Here is a 15,676-nt window from a genome sequence, read left to right as displayed (position 1 = left end):
CTTCACTGTTTCAATCCAGCTACTACCTGTGTGGCCAAGAGGTGCCCTCACCTCACTCCATCCCAACTTGGGGTCAGGTTATGGATGAGATCCCATAACCAGCTCCTTATCTCCGCTCTCTTCCTCATACTCTGCCCTTTGTTCCTCACCAAAGAAAGAATAACTTCTGGGTACCTATCTAGACCAATACCCTCAGCTACTGACTTAAGATACCATAAACCAAGCCGGGCACCAGAAGCTCACACCTGTAATCCTTGCTACTCAGGAAGCTGAGATCTGAGGACCGCAGTTCTAAGTCAGCCTGGACAGGCAAGTCTGTGAGACTCTAATCTCCAGTTAAATCACTAAAAAAGCAAGAAGTGGTGCCATGGCTCAAGTGGTAGAGTGCTAACCTTGAGCAAAAGGAGCTCAGGGACAGCACCTAGACCCCAGATTCAAGCTTCAGGATCAGCAAAAACAAACAAACAAAAAAAAGCCCAAGAAACAAACAATAAGCCCTACAGCCTGTCACCTGGTCATGGTCACATCTGTGTATTTCCAGCCAATTCCACAGATTCCTGGCATCAAAGTCTCCCACTGCTTTTTCTGCCTTGCCCTTTTTGTTTGTATTCACGGCAGTGATTTTTCTTCTTTTCACCTGAACATTTCTCAAACTGCTGATGGGTAAAGATGGCGAGAGAGACGGAGAACAGTTAAGAAATGGGGAAGCTCACATGAATCTCAGAGCTTTGAGGGTGAGGGAGAGGAAAAGGCCTCCCACAAAGTGCCATCTATCGGGCTGCTAAGGACCACCATGTAATTGGGACAAGTACACATAGGAATGTCTCCTTGCTCCTTCTCAGTTTCCTCCGGCACCCACAACTGTCCAGCTAAGGCACTGTCCACAGGTCTAGCTCCTCAGTCTAGAGTGCCAACTTTCCATTCTCTCTGTCACACAGTGTGACACTGAGGACTAAGGACCAGTGTATCTCTGTCACCTGCTCATGAGGACAGGGTCCTCAGCAGCACCACCCTATAGACAAACGCAGACCCTGGAGGAGGAAGCATGGAGAAAGAGCTATACAAACACAAGACCAAAACAAGATGGCAGACGGCTGGCTCCGTTGCTCACAGTGGCTAGGCGAAATAACCTGACATAGCTCTAGAGATTTCTGGACTTGATTATATTACTTCAGCACCAACCTTGTGGATCACCACCATTTTAAAAAGTGAATGTGGCTAGCAGGGTGCCAATGGCTCAGGCCTATTGTCCTGGCTACTTAGGAGGCTGAGATCTGAGGACTGTGATTGAAAACCAGCCTCAGCAAATGAATCCAGAGACTGGTTTCTCTAGATAACCAGCAAAAAGCCAGAAGTGGAAGTATGACTCGAGTGGAAGTGCGTTATCCTGAGCAGAAAAAAAAACAAGCTTGAGGGGCTGGGGATATAGCCTAGTGGCAAGAGTGCCTGCCTCGGATACACGAGGCCCTAGGTTCAATTCCCAGCACCACATATACAGAAAACGGCCAGAAGCGGCGCTGTGGCTCAAGAGGCAGAGTGCTAGCCTTGAGCGGGAAGAAGCCAGGGACAGTGCTCAGGCCCTGAGTCCAAGGCCCAGGACTGGCCAAAAAAAAAAAAAAAAACAAGCTTGAGAGCAAGGGCCTGAGTTCAAGCTCCAGTCCCAGCACATACACAAAAAGCCAACATTGCAAACTTGAGGAAGCTCAAATAACTAGTTTAAACTCTCACGACCAGATATAGCTAATGGCACCACTCATGCACTGCAATGTAACAGAACCAACCCCCAGAAGAATGAGGGTCTCATCACACAAGACCCCAGAAATCTCAGGCTAGTGACACCTTTTGTGGTCTATCAGGTAGAGAAAAAATAAGCACAACCTGGTGAGATCCAGAAGAAAAAAAAAATGACTTTCCATCGTACCACATTTTCCCTCAGCAAAGAGCTGACATAATTCACATCCGGAGAAGATGAGAGCTGCATCTGGGAAACTTTGGGGAGGGGGTTTCCTCCTTAGGAAAGTCTGAGTGAGAACAAATACAATGTCGTCGGCCTATTTCCGGGGGGGGGGGGGGCACACAAGCATCAACAAGGCACACCTTAACGGAGGTTATTTTTTTTACCCACCGGAAAGATCCGGCTACTTTTGAACTCGGCAGCACTTTCCACAAGGTAAAGCTCAAAGCAGCAGACTGAGCAGTCTCCGGGGCAGGCTGCAGCTAGGGGTGATTAGATCTGCTTCCCAACGCCCCCACCCACTTACCTCCCCCCACCTAAATGAGCAATAGAGGGGTGGGGGAGAGATAGAGTGGGTGCAAAAGTGCAAAATCCACCCAAGATCAGCATACCGTCGGGTCAGAGGGTACACTCAGAAACGTTAACGACAAATTAAAGATGGATTTGTAGACGTCAATCAAGAGGCGAAGAGCGTGAACGACCAGTCTATAGTTTATGACAGAAACAAGAAGACAAACACTACAGACTCATCCTGTCCTTTCTTCCATATCCAGTAACAAATCATGTGTTCTGCACACATGATTGGCCATCAAGCCCAAGGGTTAGAACTAAGTCTTGAGTTTGAATCAAGCTCTGTCTCTTATTCTCTACATAATGCAGAAAAAGAGTACTTGTAGCCTGAGTCTTAGCATCACTCTGCCCTCCCAAACCTGTGGTAACAAAGAAGCTCCAGGTGCAGTGCTTGCTCCTGATCCAAGCCTATCATGAGAGCTCAACGAAAGGTTATTTTACAGAGAAGGAATTGGAAGCCAGTGGGCAGGCAAGGCTGGTAGGAAGCCGCACTGCCTTCAACATGCACAGAGATGGCAGAAGGAAGAGACTACACAGACGGCAAGACCGAGGCTCTCAGACTCATCCTTCCCCAGCTCCAGGGTAAATCAACTTTCACTCAATGTGGCTGCAGGAACAGACATTGGGGACCTGGCCTACGCACTGCTCAGCCCCTGCCATCTCCCTGGGCTGCGGTCAGTGACAGCTTGCATGTGAGCTGAGGCCCGAGGACCCGAGGCCTGGTGACCTGGCCAGATACAGGTCACAGAGACCCTCCTCCTGAACCACACGTACTCCTCTTCATCAATGACTCCAGGCAAAGCAGCAAAGACGACACCACAGAAAGAAAAAACAAAAGAAGTGGGAGTCCAAAAGCAAAAAAAGAGAGCGAGAAGAAGCCTATTAAGAATCTGGGTCCATGAGCTCCCCAATGTTTCAGGTAGCCCCCCCCCCCATTTCACCCTACCACCTGTAGAGCGAGTGTCCACTGGACATTAGCACGTGTCGTGTGTGTGTGTGTGTATAGAGGGAGCCAAGCCTCCAGACTTAGGAAGGGCCAAGGTGTGAAGGTGGGGCCTAGGGCGAGAGGATGGACTCAGGTGGAGGACGGGGTGGGGGTGGGGGTATGAAGCCTACCTGTGCTGTTCCACCGCCTCGTTATCTGGGAGCTCCACGCCACACACACTGCACTGCTCCCCAAGGGGCCGGCTCTCCGACTTCATGCCCACAGCCAGCTCACCCAGCTTGCTGAACAGCTCCCTCTGGATGAAGCCCTGGGGCAGCAGGCCCCCGTAAGTGCTGAAGTCCATGGAGACAGCCAGGGCAGGCTGCACGTGGAGGCCAGAGGTCACAGAAGATGGCATGCTCAACACGGCATCAGCCTTGTGGTTGGGCAACATGGAGTAGAGACCCAGATGTTTCTCTGCTAGGGGCCCTGGGGGATCTGGTCGGGTGGGGGGGCCCTGGCCAGCCTCGGCTGCGGGGGGCAGCTGCTCAGAACTTTCCTCTCGCCCATAGTGCAGCTCCCTAGCGCTGGTGATGACGCTGCTTCGAGTAGGTGTCCCGGGCCCCTCTTTGCCTCTCTCCTCCACCTTGTCTCCCATCCCTCCTGAGATGCTGGACTCCGCTGCCCCAGGACTGTCCTGACTGGGCACCTCGTCTACCTGCATCATCTCCATCTTCACCTCCGCCACCATAGGGTGCCGCCCAACCCCCGCCAGCATTGGCTCCTCGGGCCCTACAGGAGGCTGGAGAGTTCCCTGCAAGAGAGACTGCCCGATGGTCATCAAACTGTCCACTGCAGCCTTGGTGGGACTCATGGCTGAGAGACCGAACGAGGTGGAGACGGAAGGGCTCTGGTCCACCAGGGGCCCGGGGAGGCTCTGTCCAGCCACACTGGCATACCCGCTCTCCTCGCTGGAATGCTTCGAGATGAAGATGTTCTTGAGATAGCGAGCCTTGCGGTCCTCTTCTTCCTCAGGCCCGCCGTCAGCCATGGTGGCTTCTGTGTCATTGTCATCGGAGGCCTGGATGGTCTCCAGGATCTTCAGGCACTGCTCTTCCAGGTACTCAATCTCTAGGATCTCTGCGGCATACAGCAGGTCATCCAAGTCCTCCGCCTTGGCTTGCAGCGTGGCCGTGTATGCATATTCCAGAATCTGCTGGAAGGTCTTTGGCGAGAGGAAGTCCAGCGTATAGTGCTGGCTGTTACGGTGGAAGAGGATCTCGAACATCTTACTGGTGCAGGCCAGCACCGTCCGGTGAGCGTGGAACTCCTGACTGTCCACCATGATGACCACATCACACAGGGTCCCAGCCAGCCGCATCTGGTTGGCCTTGCACAGCAGCCCCGTGGGGTGGCTGGGGTTCTGCAGCTGGATCATACCCATCTTCGTCACATCCATAGTTCTTGCCTGGGCTCAGGCATGGGGCTCTCTTTCCTCTGTGTTCTGTGTGGTGGGGCAGGGTGGGCTTCCTGGGCCAGTGGAGGGGTCTGCAGGAGAGAAGGGAAGAAGGAAGAGAGATGAGAGGAATGGTAGATTCATCAGTGTTCCTGAAAGTAAGAATGCAACACCGCATGGCCCCCGCCCTACCAAGCTCTCAGCAACAGCTCCTCAGAGATTTCAATCTCTAACAGAATTTCATTTGCCTTCCCAAGACAGGTATGATGAGAATAAAGAAAAGTTCCTGCCACAAGAATTTCTCCCCAATTCACAGCTCTGGGACATGTGCTGCATCAGGTGAAACGGAAATGGCATGCTGTCCAGGACACTCTTAAACGCGAGACTGAGGCCGGCATTTCACGCTGAGGAAATGCCCACACCCTTACTAACAAGATCTGAACTCCTTCCTTTACTCAATTAAAGCATTCAATCTCACTCTCCATCCCTTGTGTAGCCAACCTCATCTTCAAAACCAAGTTTTCCAGTCAGGTGTGGTGGCTCACACCTGTAATCCTAGCTACAGGAGAAGCAGAGAACAAGAGGATCTGCATTCAATGCCCTCTCTGGCAGAAAAGAAAAAAAGAAAGGGGGAAAAAAAAGTTCACGAGAATCCATCTCAACCCATAAAAATCTGGGTGTGGTGACAAGTGCCTGTCATCTCAGCCACACGGGAAGCATAAATAGGCAGATAGTGGTCCAGGTTGGCCCAGACATAAATTCAAGTCAAATTTTAACTATTAAACACAGTAACTAAATCAAAAAGGGCTGAAGGTGTGGCTCAAGCGATAAAGCATCTACCTTACTAGCAAGCACAAGCTCTGGAGTTCAAGCCTCAGTATAACCAAGATAGACAGACAGATAGATACAAACATACACACATACATACACGCATACATGCATAAACACATGCATACAAGTCCTATTGCTGTTGCACTTTGACAGCCCCAGGAGACAAATCAAATCCAGCCAGGACCAGCAGCCTGCTGTTGTGACCCATAGAAAGTCTCTGAGAAATGGGGTCTCTTTCCCCAGGCCTATCCCTGCATCAGCCAGTGCCTCCCTGGGCCTCTGTCCTTCCACGCTAGCATGGACACCTGCATCCCTAATAGAAGTTAAGGCCAGTATGAGGATAACACAAGGCTGAGAGAGAAAGGCCTCTCCCAGGGCCTGTCGGGATCAATAGGACGCCTCCAGAGCTCTGAACCCCTTCAGATCCTGACTGAGAGACTCAAGGGGCCCAGGTCCCTCCCAACTTCTGCCTGGCCTGACCAATATTGCAGCCAGCCATAGGGGCTGGGGCGGCCCAGAGCTCACGCGCAAAGGGTTAACCCGGGGGGGGGGGGGCTGCTCCAGACACTTTGGCTGCCCACCCAAGGGTGGAAACTCAGGCCGTCTAGGGCGAGCCGACCATTGCACGCGCCTCAGCGCCTTGGGCTTTTGCCTGCAAACATGCAGAGTTTCGGAGAAGTAGAAAGGAGTCGGGAAACGAACCGAATTCCTTCTCCAAAACGAGTCTTTTGGGGTGTCTTGATGGGAAAATGGGGTGCCCTAGCGGCCGTCTCCCCCCCCCCCCCCCGCCCTGTGGCTCGCAGCTTGGTGAGGCGGCCAGTGCCGGCTGCGCGGCTCCGCCGGGGTGGGGAAGAGCCGGTGCTCAGCAGCCCGGAGCTCCGCGATCGATCGGACGATCGCGCTCTCACACACCCCTAAGTTTCCAGCGACCCCCGCCGGGACTTGGAGACGACTTCGGCAAACTTCGGGAAGGAACTTTTCCCCAGGAGTCGGGGAGCCTGAGGGGAAGGGAACGGAGTTAGGAAAGGAAGGAAAGCGAAAGAGATCGGGCCAAAGGCGCAGCTCGCCCCTTCGGGGTAGCACACACCCCGGCGAGGGCGGAGAGGCAGCGGACCCGGGCCGCCCAGAGAGAAGGAAGCACAAAAGCTCGGCAGCGGCGAGTGGAGGGAGAGTGGGCGAGAAGGGATCGGCGGCCAGCCCCCACCCCTCTCCCACCCGGGGCCCGGAGTTGTGTCCCACCCCCCCCCTCCCCACACCTCCCCCGGGAAGCGACGGGCTGGGTCCCGGGCCTCCGCACGGCCAGCGTGCCGAGCCCCGGGCGAGCGTTCCGGGAAGGCGGAGAGCGAGTGTCTGAGGAGCGCGCCCGGCACATTTCGGGGCGTCCGCGGGCCGGATCGTGCGCGCTGCGGGCGCGTGCGGGGAGTGAGCCAGGGGCCTGGCGAGCCGGCGAGCCGGCGAGCGGGAGGGAGGGCGGGCGGGCGAGCCGCCCGCGCCCGCGGTTGGGAAAGGCGTCCCGGACGGACGCATCAGGTGCAGAGCCCCGGCACCCACCGCGCGCGCGGCCAGGAGCGCACGGCGAGCTCCGGCGCCACCACGGCCGCTCCCCCTGAGAGCCGAGGAGGGCCCGGGGCGCTGGGGACTCACTCGCGGAGCTGCCTTCCCCCACTTCCCGAAAAGGAAAAGGTTGAGGGGGGGGGGGGTTGATCAAGTCCAACCAAGCAAATAAAAAGGGGGGGACACTGCGATTTTTTGTGTTTGGGGGGGGTTGTTTTGTTTTGTTTTCCAAAGAGAAACAAAACCCGAGCGAGTCGTAATCACGCCGCTCTCCACCTCCAGATCCACTCGTCAGCTTCCTCCGGTTCTGGCTCCCCAGCCGGCCAGCGAATACACACACAAATAAATAAGCCACAACCCGAGCGAGCTCACGCCCGCGCGCCGGTCCGCACACGCGCGGGCACCCACAGGCTCGCAGCCCTCCCGCCGGCCGGCCGGCCGGCCCCGGGCGGTACAAAGCGGCCGAGACACCCCCCCCCCCACCCCCCGCCCCGACCCTCGGCGCCCGCCCGGCCGCGCCGCCCACCCCCGACCCTCTCCCCCCGGACGGTGCCCACAGGACTGGAGAGAGGTTGGGGAGGCAGCGGCGCCTCAGCTGACAACCGGGGAAGGGGGGATCCCCGCTTCCTGCTGACCACCACCACCACCACCACCACCCCCCGCTCCAACCTGTGCGGGCGACGGCTGCGTCCGCCGGGGAAGGCGCTCGCCCCAGCGCAGCGGCCGACGCCGGACCCCGGGGCGCCCCCGGCGCGCGGCGCTCCCGGGCGGCGCGCACCCCCTCCCCGATCCCCCCCCACCACCACCACCACCACTCACCGCTGCCGAGCCGAGCGCCGGGGGTGGGTGTGCGCGCCTGGTGTGTGGGGTGTGTGTGTGTGTGTGTGCGTGTGCGTGCCGGTGTCGGGGAGGGGCGGGGTGGGGGAACTGTTGCTCTCCGTCTCACGGCGGCGGCAGCGGCGGCATCGCCCGGCAGTTCGCAGTACCCGCTCTCATCACCCTCAACTCCACTCTGAGGCGAGGTTAGCAAATCACCACCGGCGGCGGCGCCTCCGCCGCGTCCCACGTCAACGCCGAGCCCCCTCCCCTGCGAGGCCCCGGCGCCTCTCCATCTTTAGTGCTGGCGGCCGAGCGCGGCTCCCTGCCCACAGCTGCCCCCTCCCTCCCCTCCCTCCGTCCCCTCCCCGCCCGCGCGGCCCCCGGGCTCAGCCCGCCCACCCCACCCCACCCCCGCGCCGGCCCAGCCCGTGCGCGCGGCGCTGCCGCCCCGCCCCGCCCGCCCCGCCCCGCCCCTTCCCCGCGCGCCGCGCGCCGCGCTCCGGGCTTCGCCTGACATCTAGCTGCGGCTGCGGCGGGCGGGCGGACGGCCGAGGCTCCAGCTGCCGCCCGCCCCGCGCCTGAGCCCCGGGGGCAGCGAGGGAAGAGGAAGGCGAGGGGCGGCGCCCCCCATGGGGACGCCAGGGGGCGGGGGGCGGGGGGCGTGAGGGGCCCGGAGCCCCGAAGTTTGCATTCCCACCGGGCGTGGGTTTGATTTCCCTTCCTCTCCCCGGGCTGCCAGCGCGTCCCCGGACGTTTTTTTTTAATCCCGGGCTTCCGACGTGAGTTCCAGTTCAGCGAGTGTCACCCCAGCCCCGTCCTCTCCCGGCCTCGCCGGCTCCCGGGCTCGCGGCGGCGGATCTGGGGGAGGCTCGGGCAGGGTGCGCGGGGCGCCCGGGTCGGTGAGCGAGGCGGCCGGGAGGTGGGCGGTGGACGGTGGAGGGGAGACACCTCGCTGCGGCCAGCGCCAGAGGCCGAGGTCAAAGCCTGAGAGACACTTCCCTCCCTCCCTCCCTCCCTTACCATTTGGGGCCTGCCCGCGGGGCCCGCCAAGTCCTGCTCAGTGCGAGTTTTGTTTTTCTTTTAGGTAGCAGAAGGCGGTGGAAAGTTCTAGGCTGCCCCACTTCAGGGGGTAAAGTTAAGATCACTAACCCCAGGGTAGAGCAATTAAAAAAAAAAAAAACCGCCCTTCCTCAGGCTGCCTAAACTACCCCCCCCCCGCCCCTTTTCTCTGGACGCTGGGCAAGTGTAGGTGACCAACAGACGGAAAACACTCCAGCCCTGGCCTGGAACTCAAAGTCCCCAGCGGTGGGCCTGAGGGTGAAGAGTAGAGAGCTTAGTCTCGGGGTCTCAGGTCAGCACGGCCCTTCTCTGAGGTCCTAGGGTCCCAGCAGTTAGTTAGCATCGCAGCCAAGGAGTCCCCGAGTCTGCAGACATGATGGGGTCCTTGCCCAGCGGCCAGAGGCTTTCTTTCCGCAAGAATCACATCTTAGCCCTGCCCCAAACCAAGAGTCAAACCCCAAGAGCTGTAGGGTCACGGAACAAAGGCAAAAACCCACCGGAGACCAGGCTGATCCACGAGAGCTGCCGATGAGGTGGTGGGGATACAAGCCATCCTACCCCAGCAGATGCTCCAGTCTCCTACTTGAGTGGAAAAAGCTCAGGCTCAGACCCATAGGACCAGGAGAGAAACCAGGCAGAGGCCAATATTTGGAAGTAAAGGGAGGGGCTAAGCTATCCTGTGACAGCCAACATCAAATCAATGGTGTCTGAAAAGTTCAACCCCAGGGTCCTCATTTGGTGACCTAGAAGGAGCAATCCCTATTTAGAAACTGCCTTTTTTTTTCTTTTTCAAGCGGAAGTCTATGCCCTGTGAAAAGAAAGATGTAAAGAAACCTAAGTGCCTTCTACGTGTCATCCTAGCTACTCAGGAGTCTGAGATCTGAGGATCATAGATTAAAGCCAGCCTGGGCAGGAAGGAGGGTAAGAAGCTTATCTCCAATTTGCAATCCAAAGTCTGGAAGTGGAGGCATGGTACAGTGTCAGCCAAAAAGCTAAAGGAGAGCTACCAGGCCCTGAGTGCAGGCCCCGAGACTTGAACAAGAATAAATAAAGTTCAAGAGAGAACCAAGCTGGAAGGAAAGCCAGAATGGATGGACATAAGGAGAAGAGGAAAGGTCCTGAACAGGTCACCAGGCTGCACTTGTTGAGCCTCTGCCTAGATGGTGCTTGCTGGAAGCTGACGCAGTGTCCATTCACCTGCCAGCTTCTCCCAGCAACGCAGGAGACGCTCACAATTAACCCCGGAGCCTAATCTCCTAGTAATCCTCAAATCAGAGAAAGAGAGAATCTCTAGAAACAATGGGAAAGAAAGAACCATCTCTCCCTGGCCCCTGGCTGCCCCCACCCTATGCCATAGTCACTCTATGTGAAAATCTCCCTTGCTTCATAAACTCTGCCTATTAAGAAGCCCAGCCCTTGTTAGTAAGTGTTAAAGAGAGATTAATGCCTGAATTTAAGAGGTGGAGAAGGTAACAAAAAAAAAAAAAGGGAGAAGGCAGGCAAGGCTGTGGGCTGAGTGCCAGCTCTGGGCTCTGAGCATTTCCACTTAGCGCTGAAGGCTGGCTGCACAGCAGTTTGATAAGGTTTATTGGGCCCAGATACAGCAGTAGCAGCTCCCCCACCAAATCTGGCACCATTTATAGCCACAGCTATGTCCTTGGGTCCTAGAAGGCTGATGAGAATCCCCAGTTCAGAGATTTCATATGGCAGCACCTAAAAACAAGCAGGATGGAAAATTACAAGGAGAATCTCCCTCTGTGTGTGTGTGTGTGTGTGTGTGTGTGTGTGTGTTGTCCTTCTGTCTTTTTTGAACTTTTTTGTTGAATAATATGACAAACCTAGTGCTAGTGGCTCAGACCTGTAATTTTTGCTGCTGAGGAGGCTGAGACTCGTGGACCAGTCCAGGCAGAAAAGTCCTCAACCCCCTATCTCTAAAATAACAGCTAAAGTGTGGACTGGAAGGATGATTCAAGTGTTATAAATAGCACTAGCCGAGCAAGCAAGTAGTACAAGTGTGAGGCCATGAGTTCAAACTCCCATGCCATATCTGTGTGTATGTGTGAGAAAGTGAACTGGAACCTCAGCTCAGCTCTCATGAAAATACAAGAATTCACCTTTAGGGGCAGGTCAAGCTTGAAACAGAAATAAATGAGCTGACCCTCGGATGGGATTCCACCTTTAAATCTGCTTCCTTCATCTCCTCCCATGCCCACATACTTCCCTTCACCCATGGCGGCCTTTCTGAACTCAGTTGGTGAAACAGGAGACTGGACCAGATCTAAGGCAGCCTATGGGACTGGAGACATGGAATCAACCCTCACCTTGACCACCGTGTGTCACTTAATTTTCATAACCATGTGTGGGTGCGGTGTGACTTCTCAGGTCTGCAGACAGGAAAGCTGCAGCTCAGAGAGGTTACGTGCCAAGACTGCAGCTCTATTACACCTCAGAGCTCATTCTTTAAACTAGACCTTTCTGAGACTGCACAGCTAAGCTCTTAGCAGAAGTACATCAAACAAACCAGGGCTTTTCCCTTGACTTCCTTCCCCTCTTACCCACTGAGGCCAAGTCTATGCAGTGGCTTACCAAGATGAGAACCAGTTGGAACCCCCAGGTAAGCAAGTCCCCAGGGTTTCTGCACTCCCCCCTACCCGATCAGAATCTCAGGTAAAAGTTGGAGAGTGGTGTGTGTGTGTGTGTGTGTGTGTGTGTGTGTGTGTGTGTGCGCGTGCCAGTCCTGGAGCTCGAACTCAGGGCCTGGGCACTGTCCCCAAGCTTCTTTTGCTTAAGGTTAGCACTCTACCATTTGAGCCACAGCGCCACTTCCGACTTTTTCTGTTTATGTGGTATTGAGGAATCAAACCCAGGGCTTCATGCATGCTAGGCAAGCACTCTACCACTAAGCCACATTCCCAGCCCTGTGAGTAACTTTTGAAGTACAATAAAACATCAACAGAGACTCAAGAAGAAAAGTAGATAACAAAGGTGTCTTGAGTATTCTGTCTGAGTGTGAATGGAACATTGCAACTCCTTATTTTTTTTATTCCAACTGCTCATTTGGAATACATATTTAAACTTTTTCAGTTTAAAAATAAGCTTTCCTGTGATAATAGGTAAATGGAAGATTCCTGTCTTTGGGGGAGGATAAGCTACTTTGCATTTCCTAAAAGCTTGTCGTGAGCAGGAGAGATACATGTTCATAGAGGGAGGCAGACCATGAAAATCTGAGAAGTGGTCTCCTCTGCCATTGTGATCATTAAGGGACATACCTGGGCACGTAAGTCCATCCATCTTCCCTCAGTGGAGACCCCAGAAGACACAGCAAGTCCATAATGACTTTTCTCTAAAGCCATGGTACAATTTCCCCCAATCCCTCAAGCTATCGTTCAAACATCTACAATATAAACACAAACGATGTAAAAAAAATTAGTCAGAATCTACCCCATGCATATATTAACTTTTTTCTTATGCTTCACCTTAAAAAAATAAATTCTTTTATATCCCTTGGTTAAATGGCCCTTCCATAAAATGGAGAGGGGGAAAATGATCACACATGATATGTGTGTCCTGGAAGTTAAGGCTCAGGAAAAGATGGGGCGGGGGGTGTGGGTATGTGTGTGCTGGTATTGGGAATTGAACTCAGAGCCTCAATGCTGTCCTTTCAGCTTTTTCGATCAAGGCTGGCACTCTACCACTTGAGCCACAGCTCTACTTCTGGCTTTTCAACAGTGAAAGAGAAAAAGAATCTGATAACTTCTCTGCCTACGCAGGCTTCAAACCTCAGTCCTTAGATCTGTTTCCTGAACAGCTGGGATTACATGCATGAGCCACGGGTACCAGGCAAAAGATTTCTCCTTTACTTCCATTATTCCTCTCTCTTTGCAGCATCTACAAACCTGAGCTTCCCTCCCAAGAACATTCCCTTCCTCTCATCCATCTGTAAGATATGGGATGATTTTGTTCCACTTGTTTGTTTTGTCTTGATTTTTATTTTTGAAACAATGCTTTCTATCTATAGCTCAGGCTGGCCTCAAACTCAAGATCTCCTGGCTCAGACTCCTGAATGCTGAGATTATAGGTATATACCACCACACCCTTCTTAAGATTGACTTTTCAAAGGGAGATAAAGGGAGAATTTTTTTTCTAGTGCTCTGGAGACCTTAGATCATCATGACCCCAAGATCTTCACAATTGAAGACAAAAAAAAAAAACCCTTTTCCTTCTCCCCATCTCTCTCTTTCCTGCACTCTCTCTCTGGCATATTGCAAATGGTGTTGGGACCTAATGTTGTCAACTCAAATAGCAAATTTGAGTTGTTATTAGTGCAAAGATGCCCTGAGGGTCCAAGCACTGTGGATGAGATCTGCAAGGATGTTATGGGAAAGTGTGTTTATAATTATAATGGGATTTAATGTACACTGGGACCAGATGATGGCAGCCATTTAAAAAAGAGAGACTTAATAAGAGAGGTCCCTTAATGACAAGCAGCCTGGGCTCAGGTTATTATGGAAAAGAACAGTGTTTCACTGGGTGTCACAAACCATGTGCCAGGTTTTATGGGGTGCCTGACAAAGCTTTGGGGTGAGATATAGCAACCAGGACTGTCAGCTCCTGGCTCTAATGGTTTAATGTTGCTGTCTTTGAGAGGGGTATCGATGGCCCGGGAAAGGCATTTTCTCTTCCTTTAAGATACACAGACAGGCTCGGGCCTAGTGCTCAAGAGTTTTTGGAATTTCTGGAAATCTGCTTTGTTCCGAGAAAGACAGCCTTTCGTTTCAACACTAAAATTTTGTAGCTGTCCGGGGGTGCATTTTCCATAGAGTGTGCATGAAATGAAGCGGCATGACTCCCATTACAGAGAATGGGGAATCCCACAGCTAAAACCCCAGGCACCATGCTGAAAATTAACCCCCAAAGTCTTCATGGGGGAAGCAGGCTTTTTTAACACTCTAGTGTTTCTGTGTTGGGGAGGGGGGTTCCAGGAAGAACAGGAGCATGCAACATTTTTCTTAGGGTGTTTAAATAGCGAACTGTTTTATCCTTCCAGTTGTATGCCCTTATGGATTTCCACGCACCACAGCTATTGTATGAGATTGCTGTAATCATGGTCAGAGACTGGAAGGACACACAGGGGAAAGAAAGGTCAGCGCTGGTACCAGGGGTGCCCCAGTCCAAAGACACAAACCTATGTTCCCTACTGAGCTGTATTCCTTCAGATATTGCTCCCCTGGTGTGAAAACCACTTTATTCACCTCATACAGGCCTTTTCCATGGCCATTGCCTTGTCTGTTCACCAAACACAGGTTAGCCACCTGAGAGTTCGGCTTTAAAGAAAGCTACATACAGGCTTCTACTGCCTAAGAGCAATGATGGGAAGTGACAGAACATATCTAAGACAGTGGTCCCATTGGATGCTATGCAGAAGATTATGCTGTCTAGCGTGTGTCAGTGCACGCTATGGCATTGGCATAAATGCTGAAGTGATGCCAACTGCTGGTGGCTCATGCCTGTAATCCTAGCTGCTAAGGAGGCTGAGATCTGAGGATTGTTACTCAAAGCCAGCCTGGGGGCAGGGGAGGGGAGGGAGGAGCTCATGAGATGCTTATCTCCAATTAACCAGCAAAAATCCAGAAGTGAAGCTGTGGTTCAAATAGTAGAGTACCAGCCCAGAAAGTAAGCCAAGTAAAAAGAGTAAGCACAAGGATCTGAAGGTAATAACAACAAGAAAACAAGCAAATATACAATGAAGAAGGAGGGAGAGGAAAGGGAGGAGGAAGATGAGAAATAAAAGGGAAAGGAGGAGGGAGGAAGGAGGAGGAGGAGGCCTGAGCTTACAATATCACAATATCACAGACACTTGGGCTCTGCCTCCCTTAACAGACCAGTTCATTCTTCTCTTTTAGAAGTCACTGCTAGGTCTTTGAGTAATCTTCTCCACTCCACCTTCTGGTCAGAGTTAATACCTCCTCCATAAGTCCCTGGGCACTGTTTGAATATGTGTCATAGTATCTACCACCACTGGCCTTGTCTCTGACCGAGGCCTGTGCATCAGAACCACCCTGCCTCACAGTGAGTTTCTGGAAGGCCCAGCCTCCCTCCCAGACATTTGAGTATGCAAACCCCCAACCCCAGAGCAGCACTGGGTCAAGCTGGCTAGATGTGATTGTAAATAGTCTGAGTGAATGGGTGTATGCATGAGAAAACAAATGAGTGCACAGACACCAAGTGTTAGAGGAATTCAGGAGAGGAAACCACTTCCATATTTATGATGGAATTCTTTGTAGCTATAGGACCAACCCTTAAGAGATCAAAGAAGTATACATAAGGGTTGCTGATGGAAATAAGAGTTGATATCTATGAATTTATTGATAGTAATTTTTGTTGAACTACTGGGGATTGACCCATACCACCACCCCTCATTTTGTTTTGGAGATTCTCCTGCTTCTGCCTTCCAAGTAGCTGGAATTACAGACATGTTCCACCAGGCTTGGTTCTGTTGTTTTAAATCACAGACAGTACATTGAGGGTACAACTAGCTCTATTTCAGTTTCTATCTCCCAGTGAGGTGCCAGACTTTGAAGTCAGGCCCCACCACGTGAACCCCATTTTAGAATTGAACCCTGAGCCAATCATATTTGTACCTGTGTTCTAATCTTGCTTGCACAGCTGATTGTTGTAACCTTGTTCTTTGCCTTTATAAGCCCTGTGTAATCACAGCTCGGGGCTC

At 53.2% G+C, this 15,676-nt stretch overlaps 1 protein-coding gene across 3 annotated transcripts in view; it reads right to left on the bottom strand.

Annotated features, from left to right (window-relative positions):
- Window positions 1-7,962, bottom strand: part of Zbtb16 (zinc finger and BTB domain containing 16) — a 171,138-nt gene extending 163,176 nt beyond the window's left edge. The window contains exons 1-2 of one of the 3 annotated variants that reach the window (XM_048343875.1): window positions 7,891-7,962; window positions 3,422-4,778 (exon numbers count right to left, since the gene is read on the bottom strand). In XM_048343875.1, coding sequence (XP_048199832.1) covers window positions 3,422-4,689 — 1,268 coding nt within the window. In that variant the 5' untranslated portion in view covers window positions 4,690-4,778; window positions 7,891-7,962. Of the gene's footprint in view, window positions 1-3,421; window positions 4,779-5,642; window positions 6,208-6,887; window positions 7,057-7,890 lie in introns of those variants that run through there. The other 2 variants (XM_048343878.1, XM_048343877.1) reach the window with 2 other exon arrangements.
- Window positions 7,963-15,676: the final 7,714 nt, after the last annotated feature.

The sequence above is a fragment of the Perognathus longimembris genome, chromosome 3, assembly GCF_023159225.1.
Source record: "Perognathus longimembris pacificus isolate PPM17 chromosome 3, ASM2315922v1, whole genome shotgun sequence".
NCBI classification, from domain to species: domain Eukaryota; kingdom Metazoa; phylum Chordata; class Mammalia; order Rodentia; family Heteromyidae; genus Perognathus; species Perognathus longimembris.
The sequence above is the reverse complement of the archived record's forward strand: the minus strand, read 5'-3'. Positions and strand labels throughout refer to the sequence as shown.